Source organism: Cebus imitator, unplaced genomic scaffold, assembly GCF_001604975.1.
Source record: "Cebus imitator isolate Cc_AM_T3 unplaced genomic scaffold, Cebus_imitator-1.0 Scaffold143, whole genome shotgun sequence".
Lineage (NCBI taxonomy): Eukaryota > Metazoa > Chordata > Mammalia > Primates > Cebidae > Cebus > Cebus imitator.
Window position 1 is genome coordinate 2,723,102 of NW_016107458.1, and position 23,925 is coordinate 2,747,026.

General features: G+C 39.2%; 2 protein-coding genes across 6 annotated transcripts in view; one reads left to right on the forward strand and one right to left on the reverse strand.

Annotated features, from left to right (window-relative positions):
* LOC108313790 (ankyrin repeat and SOCS box protein 3) overlaps positions 1–23,925 on the reverse strand; it is a 176,836-nt gene that overhangs the window by 112,048 nt on the left and 40,863 nt on the right. The window contains exons 1-2 of one of the 4 annotated variants that reach the window (XM_017542333.2): positions 3,703–3,771; positions 95–176 (exon numbers count right to left, since the gene is read on the reverse strand). The exons of 1 other annotated variant lie outside the window; for it this stretch is intronic. The gene's annotated coding sequence lies outside the window, so the exon portion shown is untranslated. Of the gene's footprint in view, positions 1–94; positions 177–3,702; positions 3,842–23,925 lie in introns of those variants that run through there. 2 more of the 4 variants (XM_017542334.2, XM_017542332.2) reach the window with 2 other exon arrangements.
* ERLEC1 (endoplasmic reticulum lectin 1) overlaps positions 3,824–23,925 on the forward strand; it is a 31,345-nt gene continuing 11,243 nt past the window's right edge. Inside the window, exons 1-10 of one of the 2 annotated variants that reach the window (XM_017542328.1) lie at positions 3,824–4,259; positions 11,548–11,652; positions 12,997–13,077; positions 14,533–14,610; positions 14,910–14,973; positions 16,231–16,265; positions 18,999–19,222; positions 19,315–19,444; positions 22,766–22,927; positions 23,702–23,761. In XM_017542328.1, the coding sequence (XP_017397817.1) occupies positions 3,888–4,259; positions 11,548–11,652; positions 12,997–13,077; positions 14,533–14,610; positions 14,910–14,973; positions 16,231–16,265; positions 18,999–19,222; positions 19,315–19,444; positions 22,766–22,927; positions 23,702–23,761 (1,311 nt within the window). In that variant the 5' untranslated portion in view covers positions 3,824–3,887. The remainder of the gene's footprint in view (positions 4,260–11,547; positions 11,653–12,996; positions 13,078–14,532; positions 14,611–14,909; positions 14,974–16,230; positions 16,266–18,998; positions 19,223–19,314; positions 19,445–22,765; positions 22,928–23,701; positions 23,762–23,925) is intronic. The other variant, XM_017542329.1, reaches the window with a different exon arrangement.

A 23,925-nucleotide genomic window follows, 5' to 3' on the forward strand; every position in this document is an offset into this window, starting at 1 on the left:
AAAAAAAAAAAAAAAGAAATAATTGAAGAAAATTTCCCAGAAGTGAAAAACAGGACTCAGAGTGCCAAGAAGGATGAACGAAAAAAAGACTCACCACCTAGAAACACTCTCATAAAATAACACAGAACCAATCATAAAGAGTCTAATAAAATCTTCCAGAGAAAATAGTATAATACCTGCAAAAGAAAGAGACTGGCATTAGACTTGTCAACAGGTACACTAGACGCTAAAAAGCAACAGAATGTCTTCAAAGTTTTGAGGAAAACAAAATGATTGTGGACTAAGTCTATTCGCAAGCTATCAATTAAATAAGCAGGCAAGGTAAAGGAATTCAGACATATGAAGCCCGTGGAAATTAAATTAACTGTTTAATCCTTTCTGAAAAAATTGCTTGAAATTAGTTATACCCCAACAAGGTGGGAAGAAAATCTGTGACAAATGAGGGCATGGAATACATAAAGCAGTAGACCTAACCCAGAGATGATACAAAGGAATCGCAGAAAACAGGTATGCAACTAGTCTAAATTACATGTGTGAGAGCTGGAAATATAGCTTCAGGAGCAAAATGAATTCATTTAAGCAAATACAGTGCCATTATTAGGAAGCTAATAGGTTATCTTCATTAGCAGAGGTAGAATTACATTTTTTCACTGCAGATTCAATCACATCTCCTGGTTTTATAGTACATGATGCTTGCATGGTAGTTTATGGGTTTTCTTTTCTTTCTTTCTTTTTTTTTTTTTTTGAGACAGAGTTGCTCTTGTTGCCATGCTGGAGTGCAATGGCACAATCTCGGCTCACCGCAACCTCTGCCTCCCAGAGTTCAAGCAATTCTCCTGACTCAGCCTTCCAAGTAGATGGGATTACAGGCATGCACCACCATGCTCAGCTAATTTTGTATGTTTTGTAGAGACAGGGTTTCTCCATATTGGTCAGGCTGGTCTCAAACTCCCAACCTCAGGTAATCCACCCACCTTGGCCTCCAGAAGTGCAGGGATTACAGGCAGGAGCTACCGCACCCAGCAGTTTATAGGTTTTCAATGTTTAAGAATCAACATATAAATAAAGCATAGAAGACTTGTATTGATTGATGTCTTATGGCTCCTTAAAATGTATAAAACCCAAGCTGTAGCCTGACCACTTTGGGCACATGTTATCAGGACCTCCTGAGGCTGTATCACGGACATGTCCTTAACCCTGACAAAATAAACTTCTAAATTAGTTGAGACTTTTCTCACATACTTTTTGGGTTTCACCCTCTATTACCTTCTTGGGGCTGCTGTAACAAATTACCAAAATGGAGCAGCTTATTCAACATAAATTGTCTCTCAATTCTAGAAACCGGAAGTCGGAAATCAAGATGTCAGCTGGGTCATGCTCTCTCTGAAAGCTCTAGGGAAGGATTCTTCCTTGCCTCTTCCTACCTTGTGGTGACTACTGGAAATCTTTGGTTTATAGACACATCCCTCCAACGTCTGCCTCCTCCTTCATGGCATGGCATTCTCCCTGTGTGTCCGTCTGTATCCAAATTTCCCTCTTCTTATAAAGATACCAGTCATTGGATTAGGGATCCCTCTGATTCAGTATGACCTCATCTTAACTTGAATAATACCTGCAAAGACCCTATACCAAGTAAGCTGACACTCACAGGTTCTAGGAGATAGGACTTAAACATATCCTTTTGGGGAACACAATTCAACCCACAACACCCGCAATAATCAATTTTCCACAAAGCAGCCACAATGATCTTCACGAATGTACATCAGGTCCTGTCCACTCTCCTGCCTACAGAGCTGCGTCTCCGTGGCCTCTTTCTGCCTCTCAAACTTCTTCTACCACTTTCCTCTTACACTCCAGCCACACTGGCCTTCTTTCTATCACTCCAACACCATCAAGCTCATTCCTGACTCAGGGCCTCTGCCTGGTGTGTGGCTCCCTTCTTTTTGTCATTCAAGGCACTGCTCAAGTGACACTTCCTCACAGAAGTCTCCTCTGACCTACCTACCAAAAGCAACACATCCCACAGGTATTCTCTTTCACACAACCCTAGTGTTTTGCAGCACTTACCAATACCAGAAATTATTTTACTTATATAAGTCCCCCTCTTACTTGAACATCAGTTCTACTGAGCACAGATTCAATCACTATAGCCCTAACTGCTAAAACAGGACCTCATAAAAAGTTTACATTTTTATTTAGTCAAATACATCTCTTTTCCTTCATGACTTGGACTAGCACTTAGCCTAGTACTTAGAATAATGCTTAGCACAGAATAAATGCTACAAAAAAAAAAAAAAAAAAAGAACTGTTATTACTACCACAATAGTTTGCAGTTGTTTGTACTATCTCCCTGGCTAGACTGAGAGACTGAAGACAGAAACTCATTTATTTACCATTTTACCAATCCCAGTGGGGCCAGGAACAGTGGCTCAGGCCTGTAATCCCAGCACTTTGGGAGGCTGAGGCAGGGGGATCACCTGAGGTCAGGAGTTCGAGACCAGCCTGGCTAATGTGGTGAAACCCTACCTCTACTAAAATTACAAAAATTAGGGTGTGGTGGTGCGCACCCGTAATCCCAGCTACTTGTCAGGCTGAGAAAAAAGAATTTCTTGAACTCGGGAGGCGGAGGTTGCAGTGAGCAGAGATCATGCCTCTGCACTCCAGCCTGGGTGACAGAGCGAGTCTGTGTCTCAAAACAAACAACAACAAGAAAATTCCCAGTGGTCTGGCACACATTAAGCATTAATAAGAAATGCTCAATATTATTACCGAACAACAATTCTGAACAAAGTTATTTTCTTTGATACTGTGGATTCCTTATCTTAAAAAGAAATTTTTAAAGATGGAAAATGGGACTGTTCTTCCTGCTTTTTGATTTGGTTCAAATCTGAGGAACGCGGGGGGGGGGGCGACCAGTCTTTAACAGATCTAGCAAGACTTTCTAGCTTTTCCCACCGCGCAGAAAGAGAATGGTAATTGCTCTAAAGCCAACGCTGTATGTCCCTCATATTGGAGATCAAAACAGACAAGGGCATTTTTTTCTAAAGAGGAGGTGGGGAACCAAAACTTTTTGTCTAATTTTGGGATGCAGTCAGACGTGACAGTTCATAACCACACATTCACCTGGCGCTGAACCCCACATAAGGAACGTCATCGGCTTCCTCGATAAAACAATATCCCAACGCTTCACTCTAGAGATGGAGGAGCCCCACTTGGAGCAGAAATGCAGGGTTGTGATTTCTAGCCGCCCATTCCACGAGAGTCTCCCGCCATGTCAAATTCCGAGGCACGCAGTACTCTGCTAGTGGGAGATGGCGGGCTTCCTCACCCCAGCTTTCTCCTGACACAGAGTTGCAGTCACTGAACAAACTGCCCTGCGTTCCTCAGAAGCTGTTAAGTAACGAGATGCCCACGGTCTACAGCAGAAGAGGTGGAAAGAAGCTTCAGGCGGGAAAGATGAAGCGTACAAACGCCAAATGAGGAGAAAAAGAAGAAAAAAAGCAGCGAGAAGGCAGGTCAGTCAGGAACACGGCCATTTCTCACGTGTCGCTGCTACTTCGAATTTTCTCATCTAAGGACCCGCACCCGTACGGTTAACACCGTCTTCTTCGCGCTATCACCCCGCGTGGGCCAAACCTCTGCCCGCCCACCGGAGAACAGCGCGAGTGGTTTCAGGAAGCGGCCGCCGCCGCCGGGACTCACCGGCTTACCGTGCTGCCGCTTCTACGCCGAAAAGGCTGGTCCGAGGCCGGGTCTCCTAGTGCTGCGTCCCTGAAGGCCGCAGCTTTCGATCCCCACCGCGATGCTGCTGTGGTCCGAAATGAGTGAAGCGCTGCCGACGTCCCGGCTCCCGTAGGCGGACGGCTCCACGGCCCCCGGATGTTGATATGTCGTCTGCCCCGGAAACTGTGACAACAGGCTCAAGGGGGCGGAGGCGGCGTTGCCGGGCTCTCCGGAAGGAGACGTGGCGGCGGTTGGGCCCGGGCTACCCGGGCGCTTTATATTCCCGCCGCCTCCTCCTCCTCCTCCACCTCCTCCTCCTCTCCTCTTCCAGCAGAGGAGATTGTGGCGGTGGCTGGAGAAAGCGGCGGCGGAGGATGGAGGAAGGAGGCGGCGGCGTACGGAGTCTGGTCCCTGGCGGGCCGGTGTTACTGGTCCTCTGCGGCCTCCTGGAAGCGTCCGGCGGCGGCCGAGCGCTCCCTCCGCTCAGCGATGACATCCCTTTCCGAGTCAACTGGCCCGGCACCGAGTTCTCTCTGGTCAGTGCTTTCACGAACCCTGAAGCCACCCATTCTCCTGACACTGAGGGTTCGGCCTCTTCCCTCGGTTTTCTTTGCTTTTTTTCCCCAAGACTTTCTCTGCAGACTCTTACCTTCCCCAAGCCTAAGCTGCTTTTACCCCGCGTTCATTCATTCATTCGTTCCCACATTGTGTGGATGCGTGCCCCTTGCTGAACGTTAGGGACCCAGCGATCACCTGCTCTCCACCTTTTTAATTCTGTCGCACTAGACCTTGCTTCCCAACACTCCCACCCTGCAGAAGCATCTTTTGTGGAATAACGTCAGGTGCACCTACGCATCTTCCTTTTGGAAAATTAATTGTGCCTCTTTCTCCACCAGCAGACTTATTTCCTTCAGTATTATGCAGCACCCTGCCCACACCGCAGTACATCAGACTCGAGTTCCCTCTCGTGTTCGTTCTTCCTCTTTTGTGTACACATATGGACAAACACAAACGCACAGCACCCAGGAAACCTTTTCCTTTCAGAGTTGTTTCTGAGAGGGCTGTTTGGCCTGTGAGATGTTAACGACCCTTTATGCAGAATATCCTTTGCAGTTTTCATGTATTACGACTGCTGTTAGAGTCCCTAGAACATGAATTTTTAGGTTGAGTTTTTCTATAGTGAAGAACATATTTGTAACGTCACGGAAATGAAAATTCAGTTTTGGGGGAGTGGATTGCTGAAAAGTCTTCTTGTCCACGTGTGCCTATTGCAGGCCTATAAAAATTGTACTCTTACGACTCTTAACCGTGTAGTACTTAACTTATTTATTTCATGTTGAAGTCCCAGAAAAAGCAATTTTTTTCACTTTTTATTCCAATTATCTTTAAGCATTCAACTTGGGATACTTTGTTATATTGTTTTATTATCATTTCATTGAAACAGTAAGTGATAACTATGATGTCAAAAGAAGATGCATCAAGTTAATAGATGTTATTACCGCATAACTTTCTATTTGCAAATGTTAGGGGGTTTTAGGCTTGGTTTGGGTTTTTTTGTTTTTGTTTGTTTTTTGAGACAGGGTCTCAGGCTGTTGCCCAGTGTAAAGTACAGTGGCACTGCTGCCACTGGCTGTAGCCTCAACCTCCTGGGCTCAAAAGATCCTCCTGCCTCAGCCTCCTAGTAGCTGGGACTTTAGGCAAACCCCACCACTCCTAGCTAATTTTTTTTTCCATTGAGGCAGGGGCTCACTTTTTTGCCCAGGCTGATCTCGAACTCCTGAGCTCAAGCAGTCCTCTTGCCTCAGCCTCCCAAAGTGCTGGGATTACATGCGTGAACCAAATATTAATTTCTTGGCTTATTTTTCACACCTATTTTGTTTCTCCAGCCCTTGTTCTCCCATTCTGGTTGTTCCAATGGTTTCTGAATTTATCTAAGTAAATATTTTTCTGGGAAGTCAAATTTCTCTTTGTATTAATGCCACGAAATATTGATATATTACAATATCGATATAAAATTTTGTTATAAACCAGATATAACAGCAGGCTTGGATGAGAATACTTTAATCTCTGTTGTTGTATACAAAGAGCACACTTGGAGTGAACATGGCAAATGTTTGAAGAATTAGGTCATTAACTTTTTTTTTTTTTGAGATGGAGTCTCGCTCTGTCACCCAGGCTGGAGTGCAGTGACGCAGTCTCAACTCACTGCAACCTCTGTCTCCCGGGCTCAATCAGTTCTCCTGCCTTAGCCTCCCAAGTAGCTGAGATTGCAGGCATATGCCACCATGCCTAGCTAATTTTTTGTATTTTAAAAAAGAGATGGGGTTTTACCATATGGCCAGGCTGGTCTTGAACTCCTGACCTTGTGAATCACCCTCTTCAGCCTCCCAAAGTGCTGGGATTACAGGCATGAGCCACTGCACCCAGCCTATTAAAATTTTTTCCTCTTGCACCTGTGGGGTTTCTTTTTAATTTAAAAAAACATGCTGATATGCAGTCCTGAAAACCTACTGACCTATAAGTGAACGACGAAAACTAGCATTTTTAGAAATCACTACCAAATTGTCATTCCTTTTTTTTTTCAGTCTTAGCATATGCTATACCAACCTTTCACATATCTAACAATTTAGTTTCAAAAAATATTCTTTTTTTAAAGACTGGAGTGTAGTAGGTATTTATCCACATGATCATGCTCACTACAGACTCAAACTCCTGGGCTCAAGTGATCCTCCTCCCTTAGCCTCCTGAGCAGTGAGGACTACAGGTGCTCACCATTGCATCTGGCTTTTTTTCTTTAAGTCTGTGTTAGTTTGAGAAAAATCTAGAGATGTTGTTCTATGAATTGGCAAAAGGCCTATGTCCCTCACGTAAAAATAAGCCACAATAGTCATTATCATTGGTCTTCTGATTTTTTTTCTTAAATACTTCTGTAATCTTAAGGCTTCCCTTTGCCGATGCATTTAACTGAAACTATTGGCTGGGTGTTGTGGCTCATGCTTATAATCCCAACATTTTGGGAGACTGAGCTGGGTGGATCTCTTCAGGCCAGGAGTTTGAGCCCATCCTAGACAGCCTGGCGAAACCCCAGCTCTACTAAAAATACAAAAATTAGCTGGGCATGGTGGCTCATGCCTGTAGTTCCAGCTACTTGGGAGGCTGAGGCAGGAGAATCACTTGAGCCTGGGAGGCAGAAGTTGCAGTGATTCGAGATCACGCCACTGCACTCCAGCCTGGGTGACAGGGAAAGAGTCTCTCTCAAAAAAAAAAAAAAAAAAAGAAGCTACTGCCCTTTTCACCTGGCACTGCCATTTTTTTTTTTAATAGGCCAGTTGGTTGGACATCTGTGTGTCTTTGTTGGTTGGTTTGTTTGTGACAGAGTCTCACTGTGTCACCCAGGCTGGAACGCAATGGCGCAAAATCTCTGCTCACTGCAACTTCTACCTCTCAGGGTCAAGCGATTTTTGTGCCTCAGCCTCCCCAGCAGCTGGGATTATAGGCGTATGCCACCATACCTGGCTGATTTGTTGTATTTTTAGTAGAGATGGTGTTTCACCATTTCAGCTAGGCTGGTCTCAAACTCCTGACCTCAAGTGATCCGCCCATCTCCACCTCCAAAAGTGATGGGATTACAAGCGTGAGTCACTGCGCCCAGCCACTGGTTGGACATTTGTATTTAACTAATAAGCAGCTATATGAAACAGGATAAGGTCCTTTGTCTACCATCTGAAATTGAAAGAGACTGGATTAGAAGGTCTAAATTTTTTTAAGCTTTAAAATTACCTGCTTTAAATCATCTTCCCATTCAGATATATCAAAACAATATATAATCATTTACAATCTTGCTTCCAAATTTGCTTAGAAAAAGTATTAAGCACCAAAACTGAAAAATGGGAGTTGTTAGTGTGTTTTGGTGGAGATAGAGTTTCCCTATGTTGCTTATGCTGGCGTCAAACTCCTGGTCACAAGCATCCTCTGGCCTCGCCCTCCCAAAGCACTGGGATTACAGGCATGAGCCACCTCGCTTGGCCAAAAAATTTGTGAATTTTTTAATGTTTACATTAACTAGTTAACAATTATGATATTCTTTCCTTATTGATTTTTAGCATTCAGTTTTGTTTTTGTGTACATACTTTCCTTCTGAAGTATCATCTCTGTGTTGTTATGTTCAATTCACTTATTCATTACTTCATAGAGTTCATGGATTTCACCAAATTAAACCACATATCAGTCTAATTTTCTGTCTACTTCTGTTGTTAATATAGAATATATTTTACTTACAGATTTTCCCCAGCACTACTCTTTGACCAACTCCATAGTTTATAGAATGTCATTTACGTTGACAGGTTCTATCAAATGTATTTTATAGCCTCTACCAGAAGTTCTATCTCTCATCCTCTAACCGTCTTAATTCCTCCAGACCCATGTCAAACATTAGGAATTCCTCTCATGCCAAGATATTTTTTAAGTTCCTTGACTTTTAAAGTACCCCAGCACCTCTGATTAGTTTCATTATATTAAAATTTGACTTTCACTACTAAAATCTGACTTTATGTCAAATCACTACCTCTTACACTGAAAATACCTTGTTACATAAAATAAGTTTTTTAATACTATCTGTAATTCTGTACATTCAGAATTTATTATATTTTGTTTTCTTTTTTTTCTTTTTTTTTTTTTTTTTTGAGACGGAGTTTCCCTCATGTTACCCAGGCTGGAGTGCAATGGCGCGATCTCGGCTCACCGCAACCTCCGCCTCCTGGGTTCAGGCAATTCTCCTGCCTCAGCCTCCTGAGTAGCTGGGATTACAGGCACGCACCACCATGCCCAGCTAATTTTTTTTTGTATTTTTAGTAGAGACGGGGTTTCACCATGTTGACCAGGATGGTCTCGATCTCTTGACCTCGTGATCCACCTGCCTCGGCCTCCCAAAGTGCTGGGATTACAGGCTTGAGCCACCGCGCCCGGCCTATTTTGTTTTCTTAAAGTAAGAACCTGTTTTACAAAATCAGAATCCTTCTGATTTTAGTAGATCAAAATTTTTAGAAAAATTACAAAAGGTTAACTTTTTTCTCAGTAATTCCTGTTACCAAAAAGTAGAGTAAATGTTGCTTAAAAATACATCTTGTGGTCCCAATAAGTGACTCACTGTTTCAGTAAAGAGTTTTCAGGTAGCATTGCTATTTGGTCTATTTTATTGGGAAAGCAGCCTTTCCTAAACTAATGAAAGACAAATGGTTGCATCAAGAATTGTCTTCCCTTTTTTGCTGTGGTTCCAAACAAGTAGTTACTTTTTACATTGTTAGCATTTTGGAGTCCATTTTGAAAGGAATTACGAATGTTGTATCTTACAGCAAATTGTTGGCACAATTGATAAATGTTTCTAAGAAATCCTTTATGATCAGTTTAGCTTTGCAACTTTTACTTTCAAATCTCTTTGATTTCCTCATCATCTGTAATGCTTTTTTTTTTTTTTTTAAGAGAGGTGGTGTCTCAGTTGCCCAGGCTGGACTCAAAACTCCTGGACTCAAGCAATCCTCCTGCCTCAGCCTCCTTAGTATCTGAGATTACAGGTGCACATCTGCCTTAGAGTGGCCTTTTAAACACATATCCTTGGCCGTAATTCAAGTCTACATAGTAACCTAGAAAAAGTTTGTAAAAGTTGATTCAAATATGTTAAAATAGTTAAGAGCACTCAGAATATGCAGCCAATCTGTTTGAATTCTCTGGGCTCTGCTACTTCTAGGTTTTTAAATCTTGGACAAATTGTTTAGGGCCTGGGCCTTAGTGTCCATTTCTGTAAAAATGAATATAATGCTTGTTTTGAGGATTAATGAGTTAATGAATGTAAAGCACTTAAAACAGTACTGTCCTAGAGCTAATACAGCTAGTACTTACTGCTTTGTTTTAGTGTCTTGGGGGAAATTCTATAATTTGCATTTGTGTTTAGGATTACCTTGGTGCCTAGTAGTACTGGTTTTATTATAGTAAAGAGTTGTTAGGCAGGCTGAAGCCTGTAATCCCAACACTTTGGGAGACAGAGGCTGGCAGATGGCTTGACCCTAGGAGTTTGAGACTCACCTGGGCAATAGGACAAAACCCCATCTCTACAGAAAAATTACCGGGGCATGGTGGCACATGCGTGTAGTTCCAGCTACTAGGGAGGCTGAGGTGGAAGGATCACCGGAGTCCAGGAGTTCAGGCTGCATGCCACTGCACTCAGCCTGTGTTAGTGAAAGACCCTGTCTCAAAAAAAAAAAAAAGTTGGTGTTAAATTGAGAATAGAACAAAGGTCCTTAATAAGAAGAGGTTCTTTTCTTCCCAGAAATGGCCAAATAGTACCATAGTTGCACAGTACCATAAGAGGAAAATGAAGAGAGAATTGAATTATCATAGAACACATATCATAAAACACAGAAATACCTGCCTTAATAAAATGAGTATCACATTTCCTGCTCTCAGGAAGCAGAGATTTGGTTTTACTAAAATAATATCAGTTGTATTAGTTGAAGTGTTTATTCAAATTCTCTTGAATCATATAACCAATGTGAATTTGTTTGGTTTCATAGTGTAGAAAGCTTAAAGATAATTTTGCCAATGTATGCCAGAAGTTGGCAAACTACAGCCATTGTGCTGTCCCACCACGTATTTTTATAAATAAAGTTTTATTAGAATATCATAGTACTTATTTATTTACATGTTGTCTTTGTACTTTTATTGCTAGAGTGGCAGAGGCGCAACAGACCATATGCCTCACAAAGTCTAAAATATTTACTCTCTGGCCCTTTACAAAAGTTTGCTGACCCCTAATATATACTAAAAAAAAAAGTCAGCAAAGAGGATCTATAGTAATTTTGCTTTTAAAAGGAATTTATTTGTGGATAAATTCATACATTCTCCCAATATGAAAAATAATGCATTACATTACTTTCATGTCCCATGCAACAGAACTGAGAGTACTGTACATTTGTAAGGTGCTGTGGATTGTTATATGTAGATGGTAATTGCTAATAGCAGTAATAAATGTTCAGTGATGGTGTATCTATTAACATTCATTGCCACCTTTTAGTACCTTTGTTTTCTTTTTTTCTTTTTTCTTTTTTTTGTAATAACAGGGTCTTGCTATATTACTCAGGCTGATCTTGAACTCCTGGGCTAAGGCAATCCTCCCATCTCACCCTACTGAGTGTAATCACTATTTTAACTTCAGCCTATTGCATTCCTTCTTTATTCTTTATACTCCAAACATTATTTTCTTCATTTTTTTTCCTATTATGACCCCAGGATAAAGCTTATTATCTTCATCTTGTAATTAATAAATATATAGATGAAGCCACAAAAAAGAATGAAAGCACACCCTTTGCAACAACACCAGGGCAGCTTGGAGGTCATTATCCTAAGTGAATTAAGACAGAAACTGAAAACCAAATACTGTATGTTTTCATTTATAAGTGAAAGCTAGGCACTGAATACATACACAAAGACGAGAACTATTAACATTGGAGATTCCAAAAGCGGGGAGAGAGGGAGGGCTGACAAACTACCTATCAGATACTAGGGTATCATGTTCAATACTTGGGTGACAGGAATATTAGAAGCCCAGACTTCATCATCATACATATCCATGTAACAAACCTGCACATGTACCCCCTGAATCTAAAATTCTTGTTAGTGTATTAGAATATTTTCCCTCCCTTTAAAAAAAAAAATCTGTTGAAATGTTAAATTAGTTTAAAGAATCTTTGTTCCAGCTAGAACTAAAGTTATTCAGTGTGATACAGTTTCACAGGAGAAGAATATGATGTATATTTTTTGTTCTATTTGCAGCCCACAACTGGAGTTTTGTATAAAGAAGATAATTATGTCATCATGACAACTGCAGATAAAGAAAAATATAAATGCATACTTCCCCTTGTGACAAGTGGGGATGAGGTAAGTTTTTATAAATATATAGATAATCCTGTCACCAAAAATGTTTATTTAAAACATTGCAACTACATACTTTGAGGTAAAATTGAATCACAGATTCGTCAATAACCCTGTTTTGGCATAAAAATATTAATCACTTTTGCTGGGCGTGGTGGCTCACGCCTGTAATCTCAGCACTTTGGGAGGCTGAGGCGGGCGGATCACCTGAGGTCAGGAGTTCAAGACCAGCCTGGCCAATGTGGTGAAACCCTGTGTTTAAAAAAAAATAAAAAATATTAATCACTTTTAATATTCCTGAACTCTTTGATTTTGCAGTTTATCTCACAAAAATTAGCAAATAATTATTAATGTTTTAAATAAAAATCTAACTCCACACTTGCTCTCTTTGTAGAAATTGGGGTTTTAAAGCAAGGTGTAATTTTTAAATGTATATATGACTTTTTAAATAAAGAATTGTTTATAAATAAGTCTGTAGGTACCTCATGCTTTCTCACTACCTTAGCTCATGCCCTTTTCTTTCTCCTAAAATGCCCTAACTGCCTCTTATCCATCCTTCAAGGCAATGACTTCTTTCAAGATGAAACAGGAGAGGCAGCATGGTAAAATGGAAAGGACACCAGCCTAGGAGCCAGGAGGCTGAGGTATAGGCTATAGCTAGCTGTGGAACCTTGAACAAATTTGAAACTCACTTCCTCCACTCAATAAATTTATTAAGCCTACTCAATAATATTTTCATGATCTGTAAAATAGAAATACTAAACTCAGTGCTTTCTTGGGTTTTGTTCAGATTTGAAATCTAAGACCACTATTTTAAGACTCCTTGAGACACACAGACACACACACACACACACAGACACACACACACACACACACATACATAGCTTTCAAATCTGAAATGTAAAAAAATAGAAAAACTGAAAAGTATATTAAAACTTTCCAATATATGCTATAAGATTCAACTATGCTAAGGCTTTCATAGCTAAGAATTTGTTTGGGTATAAGCATTTAAAAATTCTGAAATAGGTTTATAAGAATTGTTAGGAGACTGATACTTAAAAACCGTTTTTTCCCTCCATTCTTGCCTTGTGAAAAATAATACATTTTAACAAACCATTTTTTAAGAGAAGAAAGAATGAACTCTATGGAAGATTATTCTATGGCTCCAGTATTTTATACTTCAGTTCATTTGAAAGCAGTGGCATACCATAGGCTCTTGTTCAACATTTTGACTTTTTTTCTGTTTTATTTCTAAGCATTTGTGATTTGAGTAATGAGTTAATAACCAAACAGCAAAGTTGAGTGAAGTTCTAGAAAAATTGTAAGTATTAAACTCTAATTCTTTCTTAGGAAGAAGAAAAGGATTATAAAGGCCCTAAACCAAGAGAGCTTTTGGAACCGCTATTTAAACAAAGCAGTTGTTCCTACAGGGTATGTATTTAATGTATACTAAATGACTAGACAACAGATTACCAACAGCCAAAGATCTTTGAAAATACTCATGCGTTTCTTCTTTTTTATGTTGTTATCAGGTTTTTTTTTTTTTAACTATCATTTTAGGTTTAGGGTTACATGTGCAGAATTGTTACATAGGCAAACTGCATGTCACAGGGGTTTGGTGTACAGATTATTTAGTTACCTAGGTAATGAGTATAGAACCCAATAGTTTTTTTTTTTTTTAATCCTCTCCCTCCTCCCGTTCTCCATCCTCAAAAAGGCCTTGTGTCTGTTATTCCCCTCTTTGTGTCCATGCATTCTCATTGTTTAACTCCCACTTATAAATGAGAACATACAGCATTTTGTTCTTTGTTCCTATTGTATCAGATTTTAAGTTAGGTATAAATCTAAGTTATTTCTTTTTTATTTTTGAGAAAAGGTCTGTCACCCAGGCTGGAGTTTGGTGGCATGATCACGACTCACTGCGGCCCCAACCTCCCAGGCTCAAGCTGTTCTCCTACCTCAGACTCCTCAGTAGCTTAGCACCACCATGCCCAGCTAATTTTTGTATTTTTTTTAGAGACAAGATTTTTCACCATGTTGCCCAGACTAGTCTCAAACTCCTGAGCTCAAGCCAGCCGCCCACCTCAGCCTCTCAAGGTGCTAGAATTATAGGCATGAGCCACTGTGCCCAGCTAGTAATTTCATAATATCTTATTTATTTAAATTCCTGTCTAGTGTATGCAGCAGATACCAAATAATACCAGTAATAAATTATATCACTTACCAAGCTGTTTTGAATGTTTTTTAGGTCAAAATAAAGTTTTCTTCTTTTGTTTTTTGAGACACAGTCTCGCTCTGTCACCCATGTTGGAGTGCAGTAGCCTGATCTCAGCTCATTGCAACTTCTGCCTCCCACATTAAAGTGATTTTCCTGCCTGAGCCTCACAAGTAGCTGGGATTACATGCACATGTCACCACACCCCACTCATTCTTTTTATTTTTTAGTAGAGATAGGGTTTTGTCATGTTGTCTAGGGGGGCTCAAACTCCTGGCCTCAAGTGATCTACCTGCCTTGGCCTCCCAAAGTGCTGGGATTACAGGCATGAGCCACTGCACCCGGCTGAAAGGATGTAATAGAATTTTAATTTAAAATGCTAATTGTTATTTTTTAAGCTAAACAGAAAATTATCCCTAAGTCATGTAATTATTACAGACCCCAGGTGTGTTCTAGGCCTATTTCCTTCACAGAATTCTCACGTATAGCTAATTAGTAAAAATAATGAATAGACTTTAGAAATTTCACATTTTTCTGAGGCATAATTTTAAGTGTCATTTAATGAAAGCTCACGTGGAAATCTTCGGGGAAGTCTCAGCTACTTCATATATCAAAAATAATTCAGCTGAGTTATATGGCTTCTGTGTTTGAAATACATCCATCTTTCTTAGATTGAGTCTTACTGGACTTACGAAGTATGTCACGGAAAACACATTCGGCAGTACCACGAAGAGAAAGAAACTGGTCAGGTGTGTTTTTCTTCAAAATATTATTACGAAACATTATAAGATGAGAAATTCAATAATGAGATTAATAGTTTTAAAGGTGGCCGGGCGCGGTGGCTCACGCCTGTAATCCAAGCACTTTGGAGGCCAAGGCGGGTGGATTACCTGAGGTCGGGAGATCAAGACCAGCCTGATCAACATGGTGAAACCCCGTCTTAAAAATAAATAAATAAATAAATAATTTTAAAAAATAGTTTTAAAGTTGTATCCTTTAAAATGTCTTTGCAAAATATTGACTGTATTTTATTTTACTTTTCAATTAGAAAATAAATATTCATGAATACTACCTTGGGAATATGTTGGCCAAGAACCTTCTATTTGAAAAAGGTTGGTGTCCACCCAGTGATTTGACAGTAAAATGGGAATTTGGTTTAAAACATATGTTCAAGTTGTAATTTTTTTTTTTTTTTGAGACGGAGTTTCGCTCTTGTTACCCAGGCTGGAGTGCAATGGCGTGATCTCGGCTCACCACAACCTCCGCCTCCCGGGTTCAGGCAATTCCCCTACCCCAGCCTCCTGAGTAGCTGGGATTACAGGCACACACCACCATGCCCAGCTAATTTTTTGTATTTTTAGTAGAGACAGGGTTTCACCATGTTGACCAGGATGGTCTCGATCTCTTGACCTCATGATCCACCCGCCTCGGCCTCCCACAGTGCTGGGATTACAGACTTGAGCCACCGCGCCCGGCCCTCAAGTTGTAATTTAAGAGATTTTTGGGGGGGGGCACTGTGTGAATTTTAAAATACTGAAATAGGTTTCTGAACTGTCCCTTAGAAAACTTTTGAAGAAAACTTGGTTTTCTCTTTTTTTTTTTTTTGAGACAGAGTCTCTCTTTGTCACCCAGGCTGGATGGAGCGCAGTGGCACGAACACAGCTCATTACAGCCTCAACCTCCTGGGCTCAAGTGATCCTCCTGCCTCAGCCTCCCAAATAGCTGGGACCACATGCACATGCCACCATGCCCACTACTTTTCATGTTTGTTGTAGAGATGGAATCTCACCATGTTGCCCAGGCTGGTGTCAAACTCCTGGCTCAGGGGATCCACCCACCCCAACCTCCCAAGTACTGGGATTGTATGCATGAGCATGAGCCACCATGTACAGCCTAAAAACTTTACTAATAAATAAGAAAAAAGACATATTTATCAAAGCAAAAAAATAGTGAAAACAATGCCAGGTTCATGTTAGTGTCATATAGTGTTTAAGCAAAGTTATTATATGTGGAAATATATATCTCTCTCAAATTGTGAAATATTTTTATGAATCTGTATTCAAATTTGTCAACTAACTTAATATTAAATTTTTTACTGAGATTAAAAATACCTCAAAAGAAAATTCTTGTGGCCAGTTTTCTGCCTGAAATGGAATATTTCCTAGGTAAAGATTATATACGACTGTCCTTTCGTACAAAACCATTTCAAGGAAACTAGCTTTAGAGTAGTAAGATAAAAATCGTATGTGTTTTGAATCTTCTTTAGAAAGAAGTTTAAAGTTACAAAGGTGGTCGAAAACTTAAGTCATTTGTATCACATATGTCACTGCTCATTCTTTACACTTAACCTTATTATTCATGTTCCACAGAACGAGAAGCAGAAGAAAAGGAAAAATCAAATGAGGCAAGTGACAGATGTTGATTTTTTACTCTTAACATTTATTGTTACTGGGGTTTGAATTTATATAACCTAACTGACAGGATATAGCTTTATGTTCTTATTCTTCATCTATCAAATACCTCAAAGGATTGGGTTAAAGAAACTTTACAGTGTATTTGTTTTTCTGAGAAAATTATTTTTGTATAATCATAAGAGTAAATAGACACTATGGTCTATTTACTCTTAAGATTTTATGAAAATTTTTAAAAATTTTAAAAAGATCATACGAAAATAAATCTATCACTGATGTGTCTGGGAAAGATTCCATAGTAGTATTATATCACTTCTATGCTTAGCAGTGGTTCCTTGTGTATAACACTGGAAACTATTATAAGAAGAGGTTTTGCAATTTTTTTCTCTTGTTTGGTCCCCATCGCCTGTGGGCAAAACAGGTAAACTATAATATAAATAACAATCTGCCAGAATGCAAGCATCTTAAAAGCAGGGACTGCCTTTTATTTCTTTATCTCACAGTGCAAAGCAGAGTGCCAGATATATTGTAGGCACTTCATAAATGTTAATTGAAAGAATGGATAAATGATGTCTGTAACATAGGATTGTTTAAAAAGAATAGTTCCTCAGGAAACCTAATCACAATTTTTAAATCCCAAAAATGTTCATAGAGTTAAATAACTTATTTGATAGAAAATATCTCTATTAAATGGCTTAATATCATAATGATACTTTTTTTAGAAGTAAAGTAAAATGGTAAAGGCCTTGAAAATTACTTAAAAGTGACGCCTATGACTTAAAAAGGTAGCTTTGGGTAGACTTGATAAACTAAGCATAGACACACATAGCATTGCTATTTTAAAAGATTTTAATTTGGCCGGGCGCGGTGGCTCAAGCCTGTAATCCCAGCACTGTGGGAGGCCGAGGCGGGTGGATCACGAGGTCAAGAGATCGAGACCATCCTGGTCAACATGGTGAAACCCCGTCTCTACTAAAAATACAAAAAATTAGCTGGGCATGGTGGCGTGTGCCTGTAATCTCAGCGACTCAGGAGGCTGAGGCGGGAGAATTGCCTGAACCCAGGAGGCGGAGGTTGCGGTGAGCCGAGATCGCGCCATTGCACTCCAGCCTGGGTAACAAGAGCGAAACTCCGTCTCAAAAAAAAAAAAAAAAAAAAAAAAAAAAAGATTTTAATTTTACAGACTACCTTTGAGATTAAAATAGTTATCTACTGTGACTCTGGAGGATAGCAAGATGGAATTCAAAGTGTGAAATGATAAAGGAAGAGGAAGAAAAGGGTAAGGGAAGAAAACTATTTTTTGAGCCCCAGTTTATAAGCCAGACACTGCTGGACATGTAACAAAAGCTAATGTTTAATTCTCCCAAAACCTTTGAATACGCAGCCATGAATCACTTAGCGATGGAGATGCATTCTGAGAAGTATTTGGTTAGGTGATTTTATCATTGTGCGAGCATAGTAGAGTATACTTACACAAACATACGTGGTATATATATTTTTATTGTATTTTTTTCCTATGGAAAACCAAGTGTCTTGGTACCATTAATTACTGAGTATCAGTCATTTCTGCTATTGCAATGCCGGTATCAAATGCCATATATCAGATTTCTGTAACAAACTTAAGGGGCCACTGTCATATATGAGGTCCATTGTTGACCAAAACGTCACTATGCAGTACATGCCCATATGTTATTATTCTGCTTTTCCAAATGACAAAAACTGAAATTTAGTCAAAGTCATAAATCTAGTAAATTTAAAGCTTGAATTTGAACCTAGGATTTTATAATTTCAGACACCAGCATAAAAATCACATACATAAAAAGAAATCTCAAAAATTTTTTCCTGAAAACATTTATTTATTGCTGGTTTTGGACATAGAGCTGACAGGGTACTAAAGTGATATAAGATGAGATCCCTGCCTTCAAAGAGCTTGCTTGGAGATATTATTAACAGTACCTTTTTAAAGTTCTTACAGTAGATTTTTCTTGTGTTTATGTAAAGTATGGGAACTAACTTCTTAGTGATCCTTGTCTTCTCAGGTTCTATCCTTTATTCCTTCATTCCATGAAAATTTTTTAATTTGTCTTTTGCTGGCCTTGAAGAGATTTATATAGGAGTTACATGTTGGATAGTATGTCCTGTTAACGTAAAAATGGGGAAGAAAAGCAAGCAGATTGTTGAACCTGTCAGTACTGTATTTAGACTTCTGTTTTAGAATATAATGTTTCACTATACAGCCCTATTTTTTGGCAAATCAGCCTTCAGATCTGTAGAATCATAACCATTCACTGAGGGTTTACAGAAGAAAGCTCTAAGCAGCCCAGTATAGTAAGTTTTTATATTTTATCTTAGTCTCTTTCTTTTTTTTTTTTTTTTAGCCTATTGTGGGATATCTTAGTCTCTTTCTTTAGAACTGTGAAAATAATTAATATTAATCATTATTTTGTAGTCCTTTATATAAAAGTACATTTATTTACCATGTTAATTTTGGCACCAAATAATAATCTTTTTGCTGTATTAAACTAGCTCTGAAATTATGTATTTGCTCAAATAAAAACTTATGAATCAAAATAATATTACAGGGAGAACTAACGATATAGAAATGTTACCTTTCAGTTAATAAGTAAAATGTAGTTTTCTTCCTTTATGAATAACAAGTTCCTCTCCCATCCTCAGTCCCATCTCCATGTCTAATGAAAAGTCTGTCTTATACTCTTTTTTTTAAGATTCCCACTAAAAATATCGAAGGTCAGATGACACCATACTATCCTGTGGGAATGGGAAATGGTACACCTTGTAGTTTGAAACAGAACCGGCCCAGATCAAGTACTGTGATGTACATATGTCATCCTGAATCTAAGCATGAAATTCTTTCAGTAGCTGAAGTTACAACTTGTGAATATGAAGTTGTCATTTTGACACCACTCTTGTGCAGTCATCCTAAATATAGGTAGGATGTGCATTTAATATTTTAAACATAAAATGCACACATGCTTTAAAGTGTTCTGTGCATAGGTTTAATGCTTTGTTCTTACTGAATAGGTTCAGAGCATCTCCTGTGAATGACATATTTTGTCAATCACTGCCAGGATCGCCATTTAAGCCCCTCACTCTGAGGCAGTTGGAGCAGCAGGAAGAAATACTAAGGGTGCCTTTTAGGAGAAGTAAAGAGGTATGAGAATTGACTAATGATAATGTCTCAGTGCTTCGTTTTTAAAACTTCAGAGCATATGTCAGTATTTTAATGATTTCTGTAGTATAATGGTAGTAATTTATTTTACTGGCTCAACATTTTGAATTCCATTTCTTTTCATGGATTTTAATCCTTTTCCTTATTCTAGTACTTCTCAAACTATTTTATTATTCTCTTATACTCATAATTTTATAATATTTTAAAGTTTGACATCATACACATTATGCTTTAATTTTTAGGTATTTGTCCCAGCTAACCCTCTTTAATAAATAGACTAAAACCCCATCTCTGTCTCCTAATACATTATTTATTCTTCATCTCATTGCTACCCTTTTAACCACTTCTCTACTCTGCCTCCCCATTTTAATATACTGTCTTACATTTTCATCTGCCTATTGGGCATAACCATATACACTTTTAATAATCTCACACCATTTTTTTTCTCATTCATGCTAACCCTTTTCTTGCCTTCTCCTATGCCCTACCCAATTGACCAATTAGAAACCTAAGTCATTTTTCTTACCTGTATCTCTTCATTTGTCTCTAATCCTAATCATTCATTGAAAGTCATTGATGTCATCTTCTAAAGGCTTTTTAAATCCATCCTGTCATTAGTTCAGGATCTCATTATTTCCTAGAACTGGAAACTGGTCTCTTCATACAACCCCTTTCTGATTCTTCCCACACAGCTCAAAAAATGCACTTTCTGAAGTCAACCTTTGATTATGTGTTTAATCTCTTGGTGGTTAATACAATCTACATCTCAGGATAGAATCATTGCTCATGGAATACAAACACCTTTGTGGTCTGACTTCAGCCTCATCTTTCATCACCATTCCATTTATCCCAGCTGTTCTGAAAAACTTGAGTTTCTTAAAAGTACCAAGGAGTCTCACTCTGTCACCCAGGCTGGAATAAGGTAACATGATCTTGGCTTACTGCAATCTCTGCCTCCCAAGTTCAAGCAGTTCTGCCTCGGCCTCCCAAAGTGCTGGGATTACAAGTGTGCACCCCCACACCTGGCCCTCCATGACTTTCAATATACTGTTTTCTTCTTCTCTTGCCTTGTACCCTCCCACCCCTTCTGCTGATGAACTTCTACTTATGCTTCAAGATGCGATTCCATGTTACTTCCTTTGGAAATGAGCCAAAATTTCCAATGGATTAACTCAGGAAGAGATAACTGCTTCCTCTTCTGTGGTCTTATATTTTTTTCAGTCCTCAATCATACACTTACATGGCTAAAACTGGTTGTTTTAGCTATGAGTGTTACATTAAACCAGAGGGCAGAAGAAACTAATACTTGGCTGCAACTCTTGTTTCTTCCCTTCCTCTTGAGTACTTTTGCAAAAGCATTACTGGACTCTCTGAATGCTGTGACTAGCACTGTCATTCTGATAGGACGAAAAGGTAATTAATTTCACAGTTGAATTTGAAATGCTATCTTTTTTAAATGATTTGGGGTAGAATCCTCTTCTGGTCTTCCTTTTGATAGGGATCTAAATACTGGCAAATACTTAAAAGTTAGCTGAATCAAAATGCTTTATAAATCCCAGCTTTCATTACTCTTCAAGGAAAAAATGCCAGTTTACTTCTCTTTAACTAATGTGTTTTGTCTGGTCATGGTGGATCATACTTATAATCCCAGTACTTTAGGAGGCTGAGGCAGGAGGATTGCTTGAAGCCAGGAGTTCAAGACCAGACTAGGCAACTAAAACCCTGTCTCTACAAAAACATAAAAAACTAGCCAGTCGTGATAGCGTACACCTGTACTCCCAGTTACTCAGCAAGCTGAAGTGGGAGGATCACTTGAGCCCAGGAACTCAGGTTGCCCTCAACCTGGGTAAAAAGTGAGATCCTATCTCAAAATTAATTAATTAATTAATTAATTAATGTGTTTAACTGCCAGTTGAGAAAAATAAAGTTTTTTTAAAGCTACAGTTGATAATGCTTTAAAAATATTTAGCATAGACCAGGCACAGTGGCTCACACCTGTAATCCTAGCACTTTGGGAGGCTAAGGTGGCCAGATCACCTGAGGTCAGGAGTTTGAGACCAGCCTGGCCAACATGGTGAAAACCTGTCTCTACTAAAAAAAAAAAAAAAAACACACATGCCAGGTGTGGTGGCGGGCCCCTGTAATCCTAGATACTTGGGAGGCTGAGGCGGGAGAATTGCTGGAACCAGGGAAGCGGAGGTGGCAGCGAGCTGANTTTTTGTATTTTTAGTAGAGATGGGGTTTCACCATGTTGGCCAAGCCGGTCTTGAACTGCTGACCTCGTGAATCCACCCACCTTGGCCTCCCAAAGTGCTAGGATTACAGGTGTGAGCCACCACGCCCGGCCTGTGAGATGATTTTAATATGATTAGCATAATGAAAGTATCCCCAAATTTGGGAAAATAGAAAACTTGGCATTAACCAAATCAGTAACCTTAAAGTGATGTTGCTTATTACCATATGCTTGTATTGCTATGAGCCTGGTAGAATAATGAGCTGTTGTGACTATACCTCTTTAGCTTTGATCAAGAAATTAATCATTCTTATAACTTATCTTTAAATTAAGAAAATGAATTAGCCAGGAGTGGTGGCCCACGCCTGTAATCCTAGCTACCCGGGAGGCTGAGGTAGGAGGATCATTTGAACATGTGAGGCAGAGGAGGTTGCAGTGAGCTGATAACACAGCACTCTAGCCTGGGTGACAGAGGGAGACTCCATTTCAAAAAATAAATTAAGAAAATGCGGCTGGGCACAGTGGCTCATGCCTGTACTTGTAGCACTTTGGGAGGGCGACGTGAACTCCTGAGGTTAGGAGTTTGAGACCAGCCTGGCAATACGGTGAAACCTGTCTCTACTAAAAATACAAAAATTAGCAGGTGTGGTGGCGGGCCCCTGTAATCCTAGATACTTGGGAGGCTGAGGCGGGAGAATTGCTGGAACCAGGGAAGCGGAGGTGGCAGCGAGCTGAGACCACACCAATGCACTCCGGCCTGGGCAACAGAGCGAGACTCTATCTCAGAAAAAAAAAAAAAAAAGAATAATGAGACAAACTATGTGAAATGGAAATTATCCCTTAATGTTTAGGATGGTCCTAACTGATAGATGGAACTAGCATTTGTCTCGAGCTCTCCCTATGCTAGGTGTTGCAGAGTCCATTATCTTAAAATGCAGTAAAAACAAGTGGACAATTTTTCAAATTTTCTGCAGTTTAAAAATAGTAACAAGTCATAACTGAAAAAAAATTAAATGTGGCATTAAATGTTTAAAATTTAAACCCTTAAACATGTGTGTGTTTCATTTTAGGAAGATTTGCAATCAACTAAAGAAGAGAGATTTCCAGCGATTCACAAGCCTATTGCAATTGGCTCTCAGCCAGTGCTCACTGTTGGGACAACCCACATATCCAAACTGACAGATGACCAGCTCATAAAAGAGTTTCTTAGTGGTTCCTACTGCTTTCATGGGGTGAGAAGTAAATCTTTAGTTTAAATATTTATTTTACAACTTTTACCTGCCAGATATGGTCAGTGGGCATCAGCAGCACTGAAAAGGAATTTTTCTATAGAGAAATGGCATCCCCAAAGAACATTTTCTTTCTGCAGTCTCATACCCCTACGTCTCTATAATCTAATCCTTAGCCTTTAAGTTCCCTTTATTTCACAAGGTAAAAATTTGGCCTTTTTTCTGGCAATCTTATGTGATTCTGGTTGATTGCTAGAATGAGCATGTAATTGTACATCCCACATTTTGGTTATGTAGCAATCACATTTCAAAATTGAATTAGCATCTCCCTTAAAAAAAAAATTAGAGATAGGGTCTCACTGTGTTACCCAAGCTGATCTCAAACTCCTGGGTTCAAGCAATCCTCCTGCCTCAGCCTCCCAAAGTGCTGGGATTATAGGCGAGAGCCACCACACCCAGCCAACATCTCCCTTAACAAAGTTAAAAATTTTGACTCTGACTGTTAGCACCAGTGGGAAATACAGTTACTAGTGAAATAGTTACTAGTGGAATTTTTGTTTTATTGTATTTAAAATTTTACCAGACAGTGCATATTCTCTGTATTTGTCTTTTATAATTTCTCAGTAATGTTTTCTTTTAAATTTCAGCCATACTACTGCTTTTACAGGTTTTAAAAATAACATGTATTTCCATTACTATGATATGCCAGTATTAAGACAGGCCCACATCCTCTTTTCCTGGTGCTTAACTTGATCTAATATGTTTTCTTTTATTTAGGGTGTTGGTTGGTGGAAATATGAATTCTGCTATGGCAAACATGTACATCAATACCATGAGGTATAGAATAGCATTTATATATCATTCTACCACTAAATGGTTTAAAGTTTAAAAAAATCTATTATAGAGAAAAGGAGGGTGAATTATGTTACTTTTAATTATGAGCTGTTTTTTTTTTTTTTTTTTTTTCACATACCTTTATGAACTTATGTGCCACTCCCATT